Here is a 22,795-nt window from a genome sequence, read left to right on the forward strand (position 1 = left end):
CAAATTTACCGTAATGTATATGTTTATTTATCTCACATTCAAATACACGTGTTTAATTTTACAATTTCAAAGACTAAATAAATAATTTGTTTACTTTGACCTTTGAAGACCGGGCACACCCCGCTTCCAATCTCAGAGAGATATCAAAGCGTTCCCGAAGGATAGGTGTGTCCGGAAAGTTTTATTAAAAACAACATAATATGACCACCTCAGACGAAGGCAGCAAAATAAAATAATTTACATAAAAATTCATCGTCAACTCCTGAAATCATATAACAAATAAATAAAATCTAAACAATCAACGCAAATGGGCAATCAAAATTATAAACGGGATTATAAGATGGTGATGTATAGCCGTCCATCCCATTAGAATATAGTAATCGTCAACTGATCGAATGATTGCCGATAATCTTGGAATATAAAATTTCGAATCACGGTGAATTAGTCGCAGATCATCATATCGTCTAGGCCGCAGGTCGTTACCGGAATCGTCACCGGGTGAACTAAGATCAGCACAATTCACTATATAGCCGAGTAAATCACACTTAATTCGTCCTTGCCATCAATGGCTTGATTTATCACCTCCTTGCAGGTGAACTTGTTTCTGTTTTCCAGAAGTAGCAAGCGGAACTTGAATCACGAATCGCATTAATACTAGACGCGCTGTCAGTATATATCGTCGTCTGCTGATTTTGCTTAATCGCCCATTCTACTGCAGCTTACTTTTGTTTTGACGCCGACGTGGTCGAAGATCATATTTCCTCTTAAGATCAATCACTGGGGCTCTTGCCGGTTTGAACTCGTCATCGTTCCCACCCCTCAGACGGGCACTTCCAGTTTTCTTAGTATGTATGCGGTGTAAGTTGTTATCGAGGAACAATATAATCCACCGCACCCGAGCAAAGCTCATAGGGTTCTTCAAAACTCTTCTTTTGAAACACAGTCGACCGTTTTCGGGAATAGCACCAAAATGAAATTTTTTTGTACATGGGCAAGATGTCAGGTAATGCCATAAAGATCCAATCTCACCACAAGCACACATGGCGTTGTCCGACTTCTTGAAACGTTCTAGATATGTCGGTAATGGGCCGTGCTCAGTTATTATAATAACTTTCTCTCTAGACCAAATAGTACCATTCCACCGGACGCGTTTCTGTATCTTGTAGGCATCTTTATGTGCATTCTTGTCCCATAGCTGTTGCCACTTTTGTAACAGGTCACTTTTTAGCGCCTGTTTGATGTGACTCCGCGGTAGCAAGAGTTGTTCTTCCGTTGGGAGATTAAGAGCATCTTTGGCCAATCTGTCCGCAATTTCATTCCCCGCTATTCCTGCATGGCCTTTGACCCATTTGATACTGATAGACGGATGGTTGTATAAATGCTTGCGTATTCGCCGAGTATTTTCATGTGGAGTGCGGTGTTCACGAATCGCATTTATAGTAGACACGCTGTCAGTATATATCGTCGTCTGCTGATTTTGCTTAATCGCCCATTCTACTGCAGCTTACTTTTGTTTTGACGCCGACGTGGTCGAAGATCATATTTCCTCTTAAGATCAATCACTGGGGCTCTTGCCGGTTTGAACTCGTCATCGTTCCCACCCCTCAGACGGGCACTTCCAGTTTTCTTAGTATGTATGCGGTGTAAGTTGTTATCGAGGAACAATATAATCCACCGCACCCGAGCAAAGCTCATAGGGTTCTTCAAAACTCTTCTTTTGAAACACAGTCGACCGTTTTCGGGAATAGCACCAAAATGAAATTTTTTTGTACATGGGCAAGATGTCAGGTAATGCCATAAAGATCCAATCTCACCACAAGCACACATGGCGTTGTCCGACTTCTTGAAACGTTCTAGATATGTCGGTAATGGGCCGTGCTCAGTTATTATAATAACTTTCTCTCTAGACCAAATAGTACCATTCCACCGGACGCGTTTCTGTATCTTGTAGGCATCTTTATGTGCATTCTTGTCCCATAGCTGTTGCCACTTTTGTAACAGGTCACTTTTTAGCGCCTGTTTGATGTGACTCCGCGGTAGCAAGAGTTGTTCTTCCGTTGGGAGATTAAGAGCATCTTTGGCCAATCTGTCCGCAATTTCATTCCCCGCTATTCCTGCATGGCCTTTGACCCATTTGATACTGATAGACGGATGGTTGTATAAATGCTTGCGTATTCGCCGAGTATTTTCATGTGGAGTGCGGTGTTCACGAATCGCATTTATAGTAGACACGCTGTCAGTATATATCGTCGTCTGCTGATTTTGCTTAATCGCCCATTCTACTGCAGCTAATATGGCCAGAACCTCCGCCTGAAAGATGCTGTTCCATTGACGTAACCGTCGACTCCAAGCCTCTTCGACAGATCCTTCCGCATTCATAACTACGTATGCATAGGCCGTGGATGTCTCTGTTTTTGAGCTCTCCGTGACTATATTAATAGCTTCATCCGATGAGCATTCCGCACAAGGCAGCGGAACTTGATTCTGGAACAAGTCCACACTGGAATGATGAAGCCAACTCCTATTGTTCCCTTCGTAGGCATCAGGTGTTATAAGAATTCCGTCCATCCAAACCTCCTTACCCAAATGCACGATTGTAGATCTACGAGCGTCATATTCAAAATATAGGCTGAGCGGATTGGATTTTTGATTTTTTTGGCGCAAGGACTATCTAGGTCAAGCTGCGCCAGAACAAATGTCCATATAAAATCAATACAAGAATTGTTCTTTTCATGTCAAAAGGTAAAAGTATGCATAAAACATGAAGCAATGACATGAATTGTAAAAACTATAATTTGTCATAAAAACCAATGGCTTTGATGAATTTAAAAATGCGAGATGCATCGCAATTGTCAGACATAATGTCGCGAATTGAAAGATGATTCTGACCAAAAGTAGTCGTAAAATGATGGCGATGATGTGAACAAGTAAAAGCATGAGCAATGGTCAATGGACTTTGACAATAAGGGCACTCTGGTTGACTCTCTCGTAATAACAAATATGATTGTGTGAGGCGACCGTGTCCTATGCGTAACCGGGCAAGCAGAACTTCCTCCTTTCGGTTAGTTCTGCAGCTCGAACGCCAATGGCCAAGTGTGGGCTTGATGGCATGAAGTTTATTATTTACTAGCTGATACCCGGCGACGTTGCCCGCCCTGTAAAAAATTTACATATATATAGCTTATTACTTATTTCTTAATCAAAATATTTCTGCATTTAGTAAAAAAAAATTTACTTTAATTTTTAAATATTTTAATTAAAAACTTCAGGCAATCGCTTGTGGAAACACAATATTTTTGTTTGTCCATCTGGTGCGTAGATGTACAAATTTTTGGGATTACCAACACGCGAACAGGCAACTAAAAGCTGTCCGTGAGAAATACAGGGCTCAAGTAGGTTGATACCTGCCACTACTAACTACTGGCCTTGCGCTTTGTTGATTGTCATGGGAAAAGCTAAATGAATCGGGAACTGTAATCGCTTTAAAGTGAATGGCATTTCTTCAGTGATAATTGGGGTACGTGGAATGAAGACGTCTTCTCCTCCAGCACATCCAGTTAGAATCGTTGCTTCAATGATGTAATTGTGCAATTTCTTCACGCAGAGTCTGTTGCCATTGCAGAGTATCGGTGTCTCCAAATTTCTTAAAATCATTATAGGTGCTCCGACTTTGAGGGTCAAGTTGTGTGGTGGCACACCCGGAATATCCAAAGAGTTTAAAAATTCTGCAGGATACATAACTTTCTGCGCTGTGTCTGTGACAGTGTCAACCGATTTGTAAGATGTGGAGTCTCCCGGAATAATTTTTAGGATTTTTCCGTTGATCTTGTTCACACGGTCATTTTTCGGTGCCAGAATCGCACTCTCACAAAGCCACTCATGGTTTCGGTGATTTTGTTGAATGTTTGGGAAGACGTGGTCTGCAAGTTCTTGAACTGAGTTTATATATATAATAACTGGCAAAATCCATTTGGGAACGTTATCAGTCCAGTGCTTGGGTCTACGGGAATTCTTCCATTGCCAAGTTTGATCAACTGATGTGAAAATGATAGCAGTGCTGAGTCATTTTGCAGTTGAACTCGCATGTTGGTGGATAATGATAATTTTTTAGCTTCGTGCCAGAGTGTTGATGTCCTAACAAACTCGAGGCGACCACCGATAGACAGCACCTTCACTTCCAACCCATCTCACTAATGGCAGTAAATTGCAATGTAGCGATATGGCCAGAGTTGGTGTTTGGTGAAGTAGAGTGCTGATGATTTGAGGCGAGCATTGAGTTCATCAGCTGGCGTTGAACATTTTTATTCCCAGTTTTATCGCCGTAGTTGTTGTTCTCTGTTGTTAGTGACGCGATATGTCCAGCTTCTGCAGGGAATATTATTCAAACTCCTTTTAAGCACTTTTTAAATTGAAACTATACCTCAACGATGTGGTTGATGAGATAAAGGCCACATTAGCACTTACAGGACACCCTGTATACATGCAAGCAAAAATATCTGGCGCTTCCAGGGTTTTCTTCAATTACTGGGAGTATTGGAAAAGAGCCAAACCATTATAAAGGAATAAACTGTAATGATGGCAGCGTTAAAGATGTGACAAACCATTGTAACCAAGACATATACACGTCTGAAATGCATTGTTGGGAACCACGGTAACCAAAGTAAACGTTCCGAAAGTAATTGTTGAGGCCCCAAAACCATTGTTGCCCGACAGTTTTCCGCCCATTTCGGGCATTTGCCCAGCTCTGACGAACTTTTAAAGTAGCCTACGGTTCAATCCCGGACCTGTTTGGTATATATGCAAAATCTGGCGACGATCGGTCTAAAACTGTAGATTTGTATAAAGAGCATACATACATACATACATACATACATACATACTTTCACATTTATATATAAGATCTGATGGTTCCAATGATCCTGCCAGCGGCGATACATCACTTCTCGGAGGATTGAGAAGTGGTCACTGGCAGGAACCAAAAGGCTATTGTCGATGTTAGTTGTTGTTCGAGCTGCGTTGTCTGCTTTTTCATTGCCCGGTATTCCAACATGACCTGGTACCCAGTAAAATTTTACTGTGGTACCTTGATGAATGAGGTGATTCAATTCATGAAAAATGGCATGAATAAATGGATGGGTATGAAAAGTGAAGGAACACAGTGCTTGTAATGCGCTGAGAGAGTCGCTATAGATGATGCATCGTCGGTGGCGTTTGCGTCGTACATGACGTAGAGCCTGAAGGATTACGTACAGTTCTGCCGAGTAAATAGAGAATGTGTCGGGAAGTTTGAAAGATGTCTCCTCACAGCAGATGTAGGCACAGCCGACATGCCCAGGGCTCTTAGAGCCGTCGGTATATATGGGGAAGTACCTGTTGTACCTACCCCTGTGCCTAAAGAATATCTGCCGATATATGACATCTGCTGTGGTGGCTCTAGAGTATGATGATAATGAAAGAGAGACATCTGGCAGAGACTGCTCCAATGGTGCCAGTTGCCAAGCAACTGGGGCCACACGACTGATGTCTAATTGTAGTTCTTCCACAAGTGCCCTCATACGAAGACCGTAAGATGGAACACATGAAGGGCGAGCAGCAAAAAGTCTATGAAATGAAGGATTGAAAATGACATTATGAAGTGGATGACCTGGTAAAGACTTCATTTTAATATAATATTTCAAAGAAAGCTGTTGGCGTCTTGTTGTAATAGATGGCTCGTTGCATTCAACATACAGACTCTCCATTGGGGTCGTCCGGAAAGCTCCAGAACAAATGCGGAGAGCAAGATGATGAACTGGGTCGAGCACACTCAGATAGCTCCGAGGTGATGACCCGTATACAATGGAACCGTAGTCGAGCTTTGATCTTATTAGAGCTTTATACAAGGGAATGAGTGACTTACGGTCTGCTCCCCATGATGTAGACGAGGTGACCATCAAGAGGTTCATCGTCTTCATGCAACGAGCTCTTAATTGTGCAATATGAGGTTTGAAAGTAAGTTTTTTATCGAATGTGATGCCGAGGAATTTTGTATTCTCTACTATTGGTATTTGACTATTGTTTAGAAACAATTGTGGGTCATCATGTAGGTCTCGACGCCGACAAAAGTGCATAGCGACAGTTTTGTCAGCGGAGAAAGAGAAGCCGTTATTATGTGCCCACTTGCTGATCTTGTTGAGTGCGGTTTGTAATTGTCTCTCGGCTGTCCTCATATTCACTGATTGATATGACATCAACAGATCATCCACGTAAAGTGCGCCAGTAACAGACAACGGGAGTTGGTTCAACACACCGTTGAGTGTTACACTTAAAATGCTACTTTGAGGTACACCTTGTTCTTGAATTTGGGGAGCTGATAATGTGCTTCCGATTCGTACCTGGAAGATGCGGCGAGCAAGAAAGTTCTTAATGAAAATGGGCAAGTTGCCCCGCTAGCCGCAATTATAGAGGTCGGAAAGAGTTCCGTGCCTCCAAGTACGGTCGTAGGCCTTTTCTTTGTCGAAAAATATGGATAGCATATGCTCCCTCTTCACAAATGCTTGTCTTATTGATGTCTCAAGGCATAACAGATTGCATGTTGTGGACCTGAACCGTCTAAAGCCGCTTTGATGTTTAGACAAAATATTGTTAACCTCAAGGTAGTGCATAAGGCGATAGTTGACCATGCGTTCCATAATTTTTACATAAACAACTGGTCAAAGCAATAGGTCTGTAACTGTTCGGTTGTTGAGGATTTTTGCCAGGCTTCGGGAATGCAAGAACTATTGCTGCTCGCCAGGTGTCAGGAAATGACTGACTGACCCAGATCCGATTAAATAATATGAGTAAATGTGAGAGTGATTCAGATGAGAGATGCCGAATCATGGAATAATGAATGGCATCGGGCCCTACAGCTGAGTCAGGACTTCGCTGCAAGGTCGTCGTCAGTTCATGAAGGGTGAACAATGAATTGTACCCCTCCGGTGTAAAAGGCCGGAAGGTGTAGGATGTACGTTCGGCTGATGATTTAATGGGATGAAACGATGGGGGATAGTTCGCATCGCTGGAAACAGCGGCGAAATGGGCGGCGATGGTGTCCGCAATATCCCTCACATCGCTGATGATAGTGCCATTGGTATTTAAAATGGTGATGGGATGAGACTGATAATAACCATTGATTTTTCGGATCCGGTCCCAAATGATTTTGGATGAAGTAGATGAATTGATTCCCGTCGTAAACTTTTGCCAGGACTCGCGTTGAGCCTGGCTCTTCTCGCTATCGCCTTTGCTTTTAAAAATGCCAACTTGTTTTCATGGGTAGAATACCGCCGGAACGTACTCCATGCTTTCTTTTGAGCTTTAATTGTGAGATTGCATTCGTGATTCCACCAAGGTTTAGCAAATTTAGGAAGTTTCGAGGAGACTTTGGGTATTGTTTCATTGGCTGCTGAGATCGTACAACTGGTCACAAGGTCGATACAATGGTCGACTTCGGATTGCGAAACCATATCCTCCGTGATTTCTGCCTTGACCGTGAAGTCAGCCCATCGGGCGGCCACAAGCTTCCACCGAGGTGGTCCCTCAGTTATGCTATGGCGTCGGTCAAGGCACTTAACCACTAGAGGAAAATGATTGCTCCCGTGGAGGTCTGGATCAACCGACCAGGACCAGTTGGGCAAGAGTGTGGGTGAACATAACGATAGATCTATTGCAGTGAAACTATTGTTTGGGGCATGGAAATGAGTGAAACTGCCATCATTCATGATGGCAAGGTCCATATTGTCTATCAGACGTTCAACCATTTCCCACGAGGGGTGTTGTTGTTAGAACCCCAAATCATATTATGTGCATTGAAGTCTCCAAGAAGAAAAAATGGTGGTGGTAATTGAACCAGCAGAGCAACACCGCGGGAAGCCCTACTCCCGTCATCGTAATCGATACGGAACAGGGAATGTCGCCTGATGTTCCATGTCTCCGAGGGCTTCGTAAAAGTTTCCTGGAGTGCCACGCAAACAGGATGATAGCGATTGATCAAATCCTTGAGATCTAAGACCACGAATGTTCCATTGAATTATGTTGGCCATAAATTAAGTAGAAGTAGACGGTTCAAGGTCTTTAAATTTATTCCGGTCTCGTTTACGGCGAGTAGTACCGGAATCTGATCTATTGTCAAGCTCCATGTCACCAATTGATGTGTCATCAATTAGTGACACATTCTTCATGGATGGACATTTCAGCGCTCTCTGTACAGCTTTTCGTGAATATCCGGTCTTGAATAGTTTAATTTTAGATTTATTTCCAGAATTAATGTTGGGTTTAGTACCAGTAGGTTTTTTGAATGTGTGCGCTGTTGCTTTTCCTGCCTCTTCTTCGGAGGTAGTGGACTCCCTCCGGAATCCAGCAGAGCAATAGCAGCCACAACTATTACACGGTTGGTTAGATTATGATGTTTGAGTGGATGTATCAGCTATGGGTTCGGTCTGAGTTGTTACAGATGCTTTGGTGACATTGTTAGTCTTATTAACTGTTGATGGATTTGTTACCATATTAGAGTATGATCTACTAGCTATTGGAGTTTGGTTAGGGATTATACGACGGCGTGCTTCAATATATGAGATGTTATTAAGGACCTTGATCTTCTGGATCTCTTTTTCTTCATTCCATTTCGGACATTTCCTGTCAAATGCGGGATGGTCGCCATCGCAATTGACGCACTTGAATGGTAAATTAGTGCAGTTGTCCGAAATGTGGTCCTTCTCACCGCATTTTGCGCAGGTGGGTTGACTGCGGCACGCCGTTCGTGAGTGACCGTATTTATGGCAGTTAAAGCATCAAACAGGGTAAGGAATGTAAGGCCGGATTTTGAGGTTATAATAACCTATTTTGACATCTTTCGGCAATGTCGGTGATGAGAATGTGAGAATTATGTTTCGTGTGGGAGCTGGATTGCCATCTTTGCGGCTCATAATATGTTTGGCAGGTGTTACGCCTTGAGACGCTAGCTCTTGTGTTAGTTCTTCTTCATCCATGTTAATTAAGTTATTATCTGAAATGACAACACGTGAATAATTCAACGTGGGATGGATTTTGACTGTTATTGGAATGTCTCCGAGAGATGTGAGCTTTTGAATGAGTTCGGCTTGTTTGGGTGTGTTAGTTTCGATGAGAAGGTCTCCTGAACGAAGGGCCTTCACTGATTTCAAGGTACCTACTGTGCCATAGAGAGCTTTATCTATTAGAAATGGTGATACTTTGGCCAGCTGTTTCTCGGTATCCGAAGAGTGCAGAAAGAAAAATGAGACAGTTGATGAATTTGTAGCAGTTACAGTGACGTGTGTTTGGTTTCAAGCAGTTCTTTGACGTTTTGGTGCGTTTTGATTTTTTCCCATTTTAAATGGGTGTTGTTCCGCTCTCACCCACCATGCCCACCATGGAGCCCTACGAAGGGACGCGCACACATAACCGATGAAGGTTAGTAGCAACGCCAGGTTAGGTGAGAGCTATACACCACCAAAGCAGGCGAGCAGATGCGTTCAAGATCCAAGATCATCGTGAAGCAGCACCAACAAACCTCAACGACGTCCGGTAGGCCCGGCCCCTCTACCTGCCCAGTAGTGTAACCCCCTTGTTTTTGCCCTGTTTGCGGCCTTAATATGCCCTGCTCTGAATTTTCTAAACTCCATCCTCGCCTGTACTCTATCACCACCCTTGGCCTTAATGAAACGACGCTCTAGTTTACGAAGTTGCCTGCGTGAAGCTGCTAATTCATCAGTCCACCATTTCAAAGAAGCGGAAATACGCGGTTGTGCATAGCCCAACACCTGGATACATCGTTCTTTCAGCCGCTGCATTGAGGCATCAAAGCATCCATTAACCTGATCCTCGTCTAAAACCATGTGAAGTTGTTCTTGGAGGTCTATGAAGATCTGCTCTGTAGCAGGCCTGATCTTTGCTAATCGTCTTGCGGTAGTTCTATACTTCGTGGGTTTTTGATATGTAGGCGTAATATTGAGTTGTAGATGGATATACTTGTGCGCACTATACGAATCTTCCGTACCTACTGACCAATCGGAACACCTGAAAATATTTTCTGACGTAGTAAAAGTAAGATCTGGCCATCCTTTTGCGTCATAAAATTCGTAGGTAGGTCTTGTCCATCTAGTATTAAACAGAAACAAGTTCCTGCTGGTGAGAAATTCCTGCATCGCGCGCCCTCTTGGATCCGTCTCTCGATAGCCCCACCACGAAGAATAGCAATTTGCGTCCGCACAGAAGATAATGTCGATACCTGGTGCTGACTCGCAAAGATCATCCATCTCCTCTATGGCTACGTCTACTTCTTCGTACGGAGAAATGTAGACACTTGCAATAATAAGTTCACGTCCCTGCAGACTCATCTGAACAGCTACCAGGTGGCGGCCGATCTTGTACGTAGCCGGTCTAATATGAGTCGATGGGACTAATATAGCACTTTTGAATAGTTGCGCCGTCCACAACTGCCATGATTGTGGAATACCACGTAAAAGACCTCTAGTTTGCCATGGTTCTTGAAGTAGAACCACATCTACTGACTGTGCTCTTACGAAAGCCTCCATATGTTCGATACAGATCTTAGCTTTGTCTGCGTTTAATTGGAGGAGACGAAGTCCGCACCTTACTTGGTTGTTTTTTGCCGAATGTGACGTCATCAGTTTCGTGTTCATGTACTGCCCAGATTCAGGCCCATAGTTAGTAACTTACTGTTACACCTTTCTCTTCGAGCGTCACGCATTACCAATCTCTGTGTTACGCGTTGGGGGCGCGACGTCATGCGGTAGGCTCGCTCACAAGTAGAATATAGCGATTGTCAATTATTTACATGTTTTATTTACAATTTATATAACTATTACAAACTCAACAGCGGGAGCGTGTGGCAGACGTACGGATATGCCGAATGCAAAACAAACAACAATAAAGATAGTCGGCTTTGACTGCATAAAAATACACATGTTGCCACACTGACATAAATAATAGTAATAATAAAGGATGATAATAAACATAGTTGAAAAAGGGTCGCTACATGACCCCCTCCCAGTCGAGAGGATCATAGGCTCTCGACGAATTATAAGTTGAAACGCACTTTCTTTCCGGAACGCAGTTTCATTTCTTTTTGGCCTGAGGGTACAGTCTTCCGTGGGATCGAAATTATGTCCTTTGGCTTCATTAAGAAGGCAGGTTTCAGTCTGTCAACACTTATGGTAGTGACACGGTCCGGGAACTGCAATGTGAAATGTCTATCACCTCTGCTGATGACCGCGTAAGGGCCATCATAAGGCGGCCGCAAAGTAGGCTTAACTGCGTCACATCGCACAAAAACATGAGAACAGTCATCTAGAGCTGGATGCCAGAAGATTTTGTGCGAGCCATGTGTGGTTGTGGGAACTGGACGAATTTGCGACATAGTGTTGCGGAGTGTTTCCACAAATTCATCGGGCGGAACATCGTTGGAGAGCTGGAAAAACTCCCCAGGTAAGCGAAGTGGCGTCCTATAGACGAGTTCTGCTGATGAAGCTCCGATGTCCTTTACACACGAGCGGATACCTAGAAAAACGCTAGGAAGCATGTTGGTCCAGTGGTCAGTTTCGAGGCAGTGTAACGCTGTCTTCAGGTCACGATGAAAACGTTCAACACAACCATTTTTGGCCGGATGATATGGTGTGGTACGAATTCTTTTAATACCGAGAATTGTAGCAAGGGCTCGAAACAAGGAACTTTCAAACTGTCGACCTTGATCACTGGTGATGGTTTCAGGAATACCAAAACGGCTGATCCAACCTGAAAAGAAACACCTTACAACAGTTTCTGCTGTCATGTCCTCCATGGGAATAACTTCCGGCCATCGAGTGAAACGATCCACTATTGTTAGGCAGTACCGGAATCCACGGGAGGGTAGGAGTGGTTCCACAATGTCTATGTGCACATGTCCAAAACGTTTATCACACAACGGGAATTTTCCAAGTGGCGCTTTGGTGTGTTTGCTTATTTCAGATTTTTGGCATGCGAGACAAGACTTGCACCAATCTGCGCAGTCTTTCTTCATATCTTTCCAAACGAAACGACTGCAGAGCAAGTTTTCAGTAGCTCGTTCACCAGGATGATTCAAGTTGTGAACAGTGCTGAATGCTTGAAGTCTGAATGGTTCAGGAATGTAAGGTCTAACCTTTCCAGTTGAAACGTCGCATAAAATTTCAATTTGGCTGTTGATCAGCATGGGTTTGAAGAGCTAGTAGAAGTGCGAAGTTGTTCCAACTCTTCATCTTCCCTTTGAGCTTTGGCAATTTCCTTATAATCGAGAGGAGAAGGAAATTCGATCGAACTGATACGGGAAAAAGCGTCAGCAACAACATTTTCAACACCGGATATATGACGAATATCGGTGGAGTATTACGATATAAAGTCCAGATACCTTATCTGCCTGGCTGAGTTGTTCTTACTGATGTGATTGAAGGCATAGGACAAAGGTTTATGGTCACTAAAAATTATAAAGTGCCGTCCTTCTAATAGGTATAAAAAATGCTTTATAGCAGCGTATATGGCTAATAGTTCTCTGTCGAAAGCACTGTAGTTTTGCTCAGATTTTGACAATTTACGAGAGAAAAATGCGATGGGTTGCCAGTCATTTCCAACTCGTTGTTGTAGGGCACCTCCAATCGCATAGTCGGATCCATCGACCATCAGTGCCAACGTAGAATTTTGCTGTGGAAATGACAAAAGGGTTATATTAGCCAAATGAGTCTTGCAATTTTCAAAGGCAATTTTGGATTCTTCAGTCCATTGAATGAGACGTTTATCGTGCCTTTTGCTATCTTTAAGGTGTGGGGAATCGGTTAAAGCCGTCCGGATATTATATATATTTTTCCTTGTGGTTGGAAGAGAAGTCAAAGCCGTCTAGAGATGACACTCGGTTTTTTGGTTGAGGTGTCACATGTTGTCGTGTATGTGTATGTCCGTTCCATGCGTATGTAGTGATTTTTGTGATTTGTTTTAGTTTAATAAATAAATTGAATAGATTTTATCATCGTTAATCACTACAACTGGTGACCTATATTGTGAAGAGGACAGGCAACCAAAGGATTTAAGCAAAACAAAATGGCAGTTGAAAACGCAACTGGTTCGGCAGAGATCGCCCATGTTTCCGTAAAAGCTCCACCGTTTTGGCGAGCAAATCCGGAGATATGGTTTAGGCAGATGGAAAGTCAGTTTCTTCTGGCAGGAGTGACAGCCGAGGTGACCAAGTATCATCACATCGTATCTGCCTTGCAACCAGAGGAGCTGTCTGTTGTCGGGGACATTATCACCAGCCCACCCACCGCAACATCTTACGCTACGCTAAAACACCGTTTGTGCACGCAGTATGCGGACTCGGAGGAACAGCGGTTGCGCGACCTAATTTCTGGATTGCAACTGGGTGATCGGAAACCATCACGCCTTCTCCTGGAAATGCGAAGTAAAGCTGGGCAACGGGTGAGTGATGATATTTTGAAGTCTCTTTTCCTCCAGCGGCTGCCTACAAATGTTCAGCAAATACTAGCGATATCCAATGATAGCCTGGATAAATTGGCAGAAATGGCTGATGCCATACTTGCCGCCGCGGAAAGCTCCACTGCAATTCATGCGGTTTCAGCTGAAGCTTCGCAAATGGACATTTCTTCCCGTTTGCAGCGTCTCGAAACGCGTGCTCGATCCCAATCAAGAAATCGCCGAGGATCTCGTCAGCGTTCCAGCAGTCGTGACAGAAATTACCAGCACTGCTGGTACCACTGGCGTTTCAAAGAAAAAGCAACAAAATGTGTCCAGCCTTGCAGTTTCAACCAGCAGGGAAACTAGTTGGGCCGTCACTCGATACTCAGAGTGACGGCAAACTCGAGTGCTTCCCGCTATATCTGTCTGACCAGTCATCTTCCGTGCAGTTCCTCATAGACACTGGCGCTGATGTATCTGTACTGCCACTACGCAAAGAAGATTCCCGACGTCAGCCAGACAAGCTTCAGTTGTTTGCTGCAAACGGAACTGCCATACACACCTTCGGTCAACGACTGTTAAAACTAGACCTAGGACTTCGTCGTGCATTTCATTGGTCATTCATCGTTGCTGCCGTTTCACGTCCAATCATCGGATCTGACTTTCTGCGGCATTTTGGACTGCTTATAGATGTTCGGCGCGGTCAATTAATCGATCCACTCACTAAGCTTCGTTCACATTGCAAGATTGCTGGTGCGGACGTACCATCCCCAGCAGTGAAATGCATCCGGGACAATAGTGAATTTCATCGAATTCTCACCGAGTTCCCTGAACTGACAGAGACTGTAGCAACGTTTAATGCTGTTAAGCATGACGTCCAACACTGCATTGAGACCAAAGGCCCGCCAGTTGCATCAAAACCTCGCAGGCTACCACCGGACAAGCTGCGTGCAGGCAAGTGGGAATTCGATCATCTAGTTGCCCAAGGAGTTTGCCGACCATCTCAAAGTTGCTGGGCAAGCCCACTGCACATGGTACCCAAGTGCAACGGCGATTGGAGACCATGCGGCGACTACAGGAGACTAAATGCTGCAACTATCCCTGACAGATATCCCGTTCCGCACATCCAGGACTGTCTCCAGGTGCTAGAGGGGAAACAAATATTCTCCACCCTAGATCTCGCAAAAGCTTTTCATCAAATCCCTGTGAGACAAGAGGATATTCCGAAAACAGCCGTAACAACACCATTCGGGCTGTTCGAATTTCTCTTCATGCCTTTCGGACTGTCGAATGCAGCTGCAACATTCCAGAGGTTCATACATATGGTGCTGCAGGGTTTCACCTTTTGTGTACCGTATTTCGACGATGTTCTCGTGGCATCTACAAACGCTGAAGAGCACAAGGAACATTTGCGCCAAATATTCAAACGTTTTTCCGAATTCGGAGTTCGCCTCAACGCTGCTAAATGTGTTCTGGGGCAACCATCAGTTCGATTTTTGGGTCATATGATCTCTGCAACCGGCGTTGCACCTCTTCCTGAGAAAGTGTCGGTCATCGCTCAGTACCCAAAGCCAGACACAGTCAAAGAGCTCCGACGATTTTTGGCCCTCCTCAATTTTTATCGTCGCTTCGTTCCAAAAGCAGCAGAGACGCAGGTACTCCTGTATAAATTTCTAGCGGGTTCCAAGCGAAACGATAAGAGGAAGATCGTTTGGACCAAAGAAGCCGATGAAGCATTCCTGAAGTCTAAGCGGGATCTGGCAGATGCAACAGTTTTGGCATTTCCAGTGGCAGCAGCATCTTTGGCTATTGTGGTAGATGCTTCCGATATTGCCATGGGCGCAACTTTGCAACAACGTGTGTCAGGATCTTGGCAGCCACTTGGGTTCTACTCCAAGAAGTTATCTCCTGCACAAAAGAATTACAGTGCCTATGATCGAGAGCTGTTGGCAGCTTACTCTGCTATCAAATATTTCAGGCACATGGTTGAAGGCCATTCATTCGTCCTGTACACGGATCAGAAGCCTCTCACATATGCCTTCAGACAGACTACTGACAAATGCTCACCTCGTCAGCTTCGACACTTGGATTTCATTGGCCAGTTTACCACAGACATCCGACACATCAAGGGTGCAGAAAATGTTGTGGCAGATGCATTGTCTCGGATATCCATATCTTCCATAGACACACCATCTCCCACCGACTTCAAACGAATGGCAGAGGAACAACTCAAAGATGAGGGTATTCAGCAACTACTCACCAATCCTTTATCTACTTCCTTGAAAATCCACTCTCTTCCTGTTGATGAATCAAAGCTTCAGCTGTACTGTGACGTCTCTACAGGACGCATTCGACCACTGGTTCCATCCTCGATGCGTAGGGACATCTTCACTGCCTTGCATGGACTGTCACATCCTGGAGTGAAGGCCTCTGTGAAACTAGTTCAAGAGCGTTTCGTGTGGCCCGCACTGAAGGCTGACGTGACCACTTGGTCACGTACATGCATTAACTGTCAGAAGTCTAAAGTGAGTCGGCATACGAAGAGCCCACATGGGGAATATTCATCACCTGATGCCAGGTTTGAACATGTCCACATTGATATTGTAGGCCCTTTGCCTCCATCAGAAGGCTACACATATTGCCTCACCTGTGTGGATCGCTTCTCTAAATGGCCTGAAGCCTTCCCTATGTCGGATAGCTCTGCTGATACCGTGGCCAAGGTTTTCTATTCTGGATGGGTTGCTCGGTTCGGTTCACCTAACAGAATCACCTCAGATCAAGGTGTCCAGTTTGAGTCCTTTTTGTTCAAGGCTCTAACCAAGTTCTTGGGAACCAATCGCCAGAGGACCACATCATACCATCCACAAGCAAATGGTCAAGTAGAACGCTTCCATCGAGACCTTAAGTCTGCTATCAAGGCTCACGCAACTAACCGCTGGGTAACAGTACTTCCTACGATTCTGTTGGGTTTTCGAGCCGCCTGGAAGGAGGACTTGCAAGCTACAACTGCGGAAATGGTGTATGGTGCACCTATACGGCTGCCAGGAGAGTTTTTCGTACCTAGTCGTCATCACCCAGATCCAACAAGCTTTGTTGATCAGTTGAAGACCACCATGGAAAATTTAAGCCCAAGACAGACTGTTCGCCACGGAAAACATTCTGTTTTTGTCAGCAAGGACCTGCTGTCTTGCTCATATGTTTTCCTCCGCACGGACAGAGTGAAGAAAGGCCTAGAACCTCCGTACGCGGGACCTTACCAAGTACTGTCAAGATCAGAAAAGGTGTTCCAAATACTAATAAAAGGTCGACCAGCATCTGTAAGCATAGACAGAGTCAAACCGGCTTACATCTGCGGTGATGACCTGCCTTTCAATGCCCACAAGCCTTCCAACGATCAACAAGAAACAACAACTTCAAAGCATCAGCAGACAACTTCTAACGATCAGCAAGCAACAACAACTTCACAGCAAGCAACAACTTCACGGCAAGCAACAACTTCACAGCAAGCAACAACAACTTCACGGCAAGCAACCACAAGTTCAAAGCATCAGCAAGCAACAATAACTTCAAAAGATCAACAGATTTCCAGTGACGAGGACCAAACTTTCATGACCACCCGCTCAGGTAGACGGGTCAGATTCAGGTTGCCTTGCGGGTAGTTCTCTCGCTATCGCTGGTGGGGGACTACCTGTGGGGAATCGGTTAAAGCCGTCCGGATATTATATATATTTTTCCTTGTGGTTGGAAGAGAAGTCAAAGCCGTCTAGAGATGACACTCGGTTTTTTGGTTGAGGTGTCACATGTTGTCGTGTATGTGTATGTCCGTTCCATGCGTATGTAGTGATTTTTGTGATTTGTTTTAGTTTAATAAATAAATTGAATAGATTTTATCATCGTTAATCACTACAAAGGTATGCGTTGAGCAAAATTTGCTTTTTCGCGGCGTTTGGAATGAAGCGTATATAAAAATTAAGCATTCCGAGAAATCGGCGCAGCTCTTGAATGGTCTGCGGTTGTGGATAGTTCAGGATTGCTTCAACTTTCTTTTCCAATGGTCTGATACCGTGTTCATTTACAGTATGTCCTAAAAATGCTACTTCAGATTTTCCGAAAATGCACTTATCAATATTCAAGACAATTCCGAATTCGGAGAATTTCTCGAAAATGCATCGTAAGTGAACGAGATGTTCCTCTGGAGACGTCGAAGCGATGAGTACATCATCCAAGTAAGGAAAACAAAAGTCAAATTCCTTAAGTACAGAGTTCATGAATCTTTGTAGTGTTTGACCGGCATTGCACAAACCGAAAGGCATGTAAAGAAACTCGTACAGTCCGAATGGAGTGATGACTGCCGTCTTCTCAATGTGTGCTGGCTGTACAGGAATCTGGTAGTAGGCTTTAACCAAGTCAAGAGTACTGAATATCGTTTTTCCAGCGAGAGAATTAGCGAAGTCATGCACGTGTGGAATTGGGTAGCGGTCGGGTTTCGTTCTGGCATTTAACTTGCGATAATCCCCGCAACAACGCCATCCTCCATCTGCTTTCGCAACCATATGCAAAGGGCTGGCCCAATTGCTTTTGGAGGGCAGACACCAACCTTGACTTTCCATGTAAGCGAATTCGCGTTTAGCAATACCTGCGCCAAACGTCTGGCCTTGGCAAACACAGGTGGGCCTGTCGTCTCGATAAAATGAGTAACGTTATGTTTAACGGACTTGGTCGAGAAATTTATCTTAAGCCGCGTATACACTAGCGCGCGGATCGTGCAATGCAACCATTCGCAAGCGCTCGCAATGCATTCAGTGGGTACGATTTCCGAAACGAATCATCATCATCAACGATGGCTCCATCCGAGAGCTGTTTTAACGCCATCTGTAGGTTGTGAGCGGCGGTAACAACTATTGAGGAACGTAGATAGGCTAGTGAGTAGTTTTTGTCATAAAAAAAAATGTCTCGTGAGGAAAACTTGGCTTTAGTTGTAATGAGTAGTGCGGTCATATTAATGGCTGGGCTAAATAAAAAAGAGAGAAAACCTCGACGTTGGTGGAGGACGGAGCTGTATAAAAAACGGTCTGGCGCGGAATTAATGTTGGACTTAAAGGCTCAGAGTATGAGTGGGCAATACAAAAATTTCTCAAGGATGTCTCCTTCCGATTTCGAGGATCTTCTCAAGAGAATAGGACCTTTAATTTCGAAGACGGAAACTCGTATGCGTTCTCCTATCTCCGCTCAAGACAGGTAAGCTCATATTGTTCATACGTTTTGCTTGTATTCCCCCCTTCCCTTCTTTTTCAATTTTAAAAAGAAAATCAAATCATTGCAGACACAAATTCCTTTTGGAGTTTTATAATTGTCATGTTTAATTCTTTTGTTACATTTATTAGTCAAATTAGTTGCTTATAATTGTGCATATCTTATCAGCTATAAGCAGCACATTTTAAAAAATGTGCTGCGATAAATGTGTAGTTCTTATAGAGCGATTTAGACAAGTTTTGGCGTGAATTTGATAGTAATTGTAGTTGCTTAATAGAAAATAAGCAATACGAAGTCAGCCAATGCATAATGTGAGTATAAATTTATACAGGTTGGCTGTAACGCGGCGATACCTCGCAACTGGAGATTCGTATACCAGTCTGCAGCAATCAATTGGACGAATAATTCCAGAGGTTTGTGCAGCACTTATCCAAGAATTGAAAGGATACGTTAAGGTAATTTTAAAAAATTTAGCTTGTTCGATATTTTTTATTGGTTTCTTGTGGCTCCCGACTTCCCATTTGAAAAACAGTAAGCATCAGACCCACAACATATATATAACTTCATTACACGTTAATACGGATAATCTCACCACTGGATTTATCACATTGCGGAGATATCTTTCAGCCCAGCTTCGTGGCAAAGTTGAACACATTATGATGTGGTTGACTGCACTACACACATAACTCGCCTCTTCCATAGGAAATGGTAGTAAATTGCAGTATGGACAGTTTGAAAAAATTACTCAAAAATGTTTTCTCAAAAATTTCAGTTTAAATATATTTATTGACAAAAGAAAAAAAAAATTACACATAATCATCGAAATCATCATGTGACTGTTGGCTATGACTATTAAAATGACGATAAATGACTATTAAAAATGACAAATTTATTAGGACTATAAATGGCTTTCGCGAAATAAGACGAGGAAAAAAAATTGAGGCTCTAGATAGGCTCAGAAGCACGTACAAACACGCACACCGATAATGACGCCGTCCAAACTAGAAGGAAGAATCCCTTTGTGTTCGTCGAAAAAACCGACTCCCAGTGGACCGGTTCAAACAGATCAAGAATGATTCGTTAATCGTTCGCAACACCGTACAAATTACTGAACAACCGATTGCGAACGCTTGCATTACACGATCCGCGCGCTAGTGTATACGCGCCTTTATTCAGTTCGGGAAATTTGGATAACAGCTTATGATAATCAGTAGTATCATGCATAGCAAATGTCACACCAGTGGAGGGTACTTCTGCCCTGGATCCGGATATGGACAATTTTGAATCTTGTGAAACTAATCGACATTTGTTCATGTCAACCAAAAAGCTGTATCGACTAAGAAAATCAGTGCCTAGGATTGGCTTATTGATTGAGGCCACAACAAATTTCTAAACGAAATTCTCATGCAGACCAAAGTCCAAGTTCAGTATCTTAGTACCAAATGTAGGAATTTGAGTGCCATTAGCAGCAGTTAACTGAAAGGAATTGGTTTTAGTTGACAATTCAGATTTTTCAGCGGGTAACACAGATACTGATGCTCCAGTATCAACAAGGAAGTGCAATCCGTTTTTACGATCATACACAAATAGGCGACTTGCAATATTAGCATTTTCGCTGTGCGCCCCCAACGAATGCTCTACTCGTTTTTTGAGTGCTTGTAAGAGCAGGGCGCTGTGCACTTGTGCGCTTTTTCTCTGAATTTCCTGTGGTACCAGCATATTTGAGATGTTTGTCCCGCTGGGAGAGATTGGCGAGACCTAGATCGCGAACGATAATGAAAACACTGACCATGAGGTTTAGTTTCTAATCTAGACAGGCGAGTGTAGATCTCATCTACTCTGGTATCGATTGGACACGGCTGGACTGAACTGACTTCCGTGGGCTTGGTAACGTCCAATATGCCGTCTGCCATCTCCGGAAGCTTCGGCAAGTCGTCAGTGCTTACGGCTAATATCTGCTGAACAGCTACTGGCAATTGTTGCAACCACAAAGTTTTCAAAATTTTATCATCAAAATGCTTGCCAGCTAAATCGCGCATCTCGAATAGCAAACGTGACGGGCGCTTGTCGCCCAAAACTAGGCCTTGCAAAAGAGCCTTTAACTTAGAAGATTCGGAATCGGCATAATGGGATATCAACCGCTCTTTCAGGGCATCATAGCTATTTTGAGCCGGTGGATTCATTAAGATATCCGAAATGGCCGAGAGTTCCTGCTGATCTAAACTAGTAATTACATAGTTGAATTTCGTCGAGTCAGCGCTAATTTTGGAGAGCAAAAATTGCGATTCGGTCTGTTTGAACCATAATTCCGGGCGATTTCGCCAGAACGGAGGCATTTTTACCGCGACTGGGTTGATTTCCAACGATTCGGGTTGAGTCGTTGACATCGTGGCGTTTGCGACACAATTCAAGAAAAGTTCAAAAGAGCCTACCGTATGCTTGACAACATCTTCAGAAGGTGAGATGACAGCATCTGTTTTCATCGGAAACCGTAAAACGCCGGTAGCCGAAAACGCAAGTTCACGGTCGTAGTAGAAACAACGTGGTCGGGAAAGGGAAACAGCAACTTGCATCTCACATGTTCAAAAAAACAGGTCACCACTGTTATGCGTTGGGGGCGCGACGTCATTCGGTAGGCTCGCTCACAAGTAGAATATAGCGATTGTTAATTATTTACATGTTTTATTTACAATTTATATAACTATTACAAACTCAACAGCAGGAGCGTGTAGCAGACGTACGGATATGCCGAATGCAAAACAAGCAACAATAAAGATAGTCGGCTTTGACTGCATAAAAATACACATGTTGCCACACTGACATAAATAATAATAATAATAAAAAATAGTTGAAAAAGGGTCACTACATCTGCTTCGCTGATTCAATAACTGGTGAGTCGACCGCAGGCCTATTGTGAGGATAAAACTGGGGCATTCTCTGCTCTTCGACCTGTGGTCCGTGCTGAAGCGGAGGTCTTGCGCCATATTCATGAGCACACAGTCAACACATCTGTCCGTATGAGTGTTGACCGGTTGACTACACCCGGTCATCTGCATTCGTCTCGTCGATACGCCTCGTTCAGTTCCGATGGCGATGGCGTCTGAGTTCACGTGTGTCGACATATACCCGCCTTTCCTCACGTACTACTCCTTGTGAGAGTTGGTATTTTCTTCGTCGTTGGTCTTCTCGAAAGTGTTCCCTCGCTGTACCCAGTGTACTGTTCCTATAGTCGGAAGTAAATGTATAATGGTCAGACGTAATGTGTTTCCGTCGGTATAGTGGATGACAGTCATGTCCATGAGGATCATAATCAGACCTCCTGACATTTCTTTGAGCATGAAAATTGGGAGGGTTTGTGGCCTTACTTGACGGCTGAGCCAACTGTTCTTCTGCGTGTTGTACCTGCCTACGTCTATATAACTTGAAAGAGTCTAATTTCGCCGCACCGCTGCTAGTGTTGGGTAGGTAGCTCATTCGCTGGTGACGAGCCTGGGGGATTTCTGTTGCGTAAGTGTTTTTGCCATGCCGACTATTTTTACAGCCCTGAAGTTCTTCTCTTAGTTGCTTACGGCCATGTGTTGTTGTTACGGTATCAGTCCCTTTCATAGTCCGGTCATAGTCTTCACATCCCAAGTAGTCGCCTGACGTCAAAAATGACGTTTTTTGGAAGTCATGAAATGCCTTATTTCTGACGTCATAAAATAGGTGATTATGTCCATTTTGAAGACGTCATCTGGGCGCCATTTCATGACGTGATTAAATGACGCATTAGTAAATAACGCACCCCCCCCCAAATACGTACCGCTTTATAAATTATTCATGTGGAATAGAACTAAAAAGACAAACACAAGTATTTAAAGAAAAAAAAATGTTTTATTCAGTCAAATATGCATATTATATATCTACACAGTGGTTCAATGGACGAAATGGATTATGAACTGTGCAGCAATGGTAAGCTTACAAAACAATCTTTCAAGGGCAGCAGAACACATTTGGAAACAACATCCTCTAAGGATACTTCAGTATATATATTTGCCAAATCCTTCACAATAAAAACATTCAGTTT

At 43.7% G+C, this 22,795-nt stretch overlaps 1 protein-coding gene across 1 annotated transcript; it reads right to left on the minus strand.

Moving 5' to 3' along the window:
- Positions 1-20,118: 20,118 nt before the first annotated feature.
- LOC149084291 (uncharacterized) lies at positions 20,119-21,212 on the minus strand. Its single transcript, XM_089235296.1, has 2 exons — positions 20,604-21,212; positions 20,119-20,487 (listed from the first exon to the last, which is right to left on the minus strand). The coding sequence occupies exons 1-2, from the start codon at positions 21,210-21,212 to the stop codon at positions 20,119-20,121; spliced, it is 978 nt and encodes a 325-aa protein (XP_089091422.1).
- Positions 21,213-22,795: the final 1,583 nt, after the last annotated feature.

This window comes from Pholcus phalangioides, unplaced genomic scaffold, assembly GCF_987345545.1.
Source record: "Pholcus phalangioides strain wild (caught in Gottingen) unplaced genomic scaffold, Ppha-v1.0 ptg000008l_1, whole genome shotgun sequence".
Lineage (NCBI taxonomy): Eukaryota > Metazoa > Arthropoda > Arachnida > Araneae > Pholcidae > Pholcus > Pholcus phalangioides.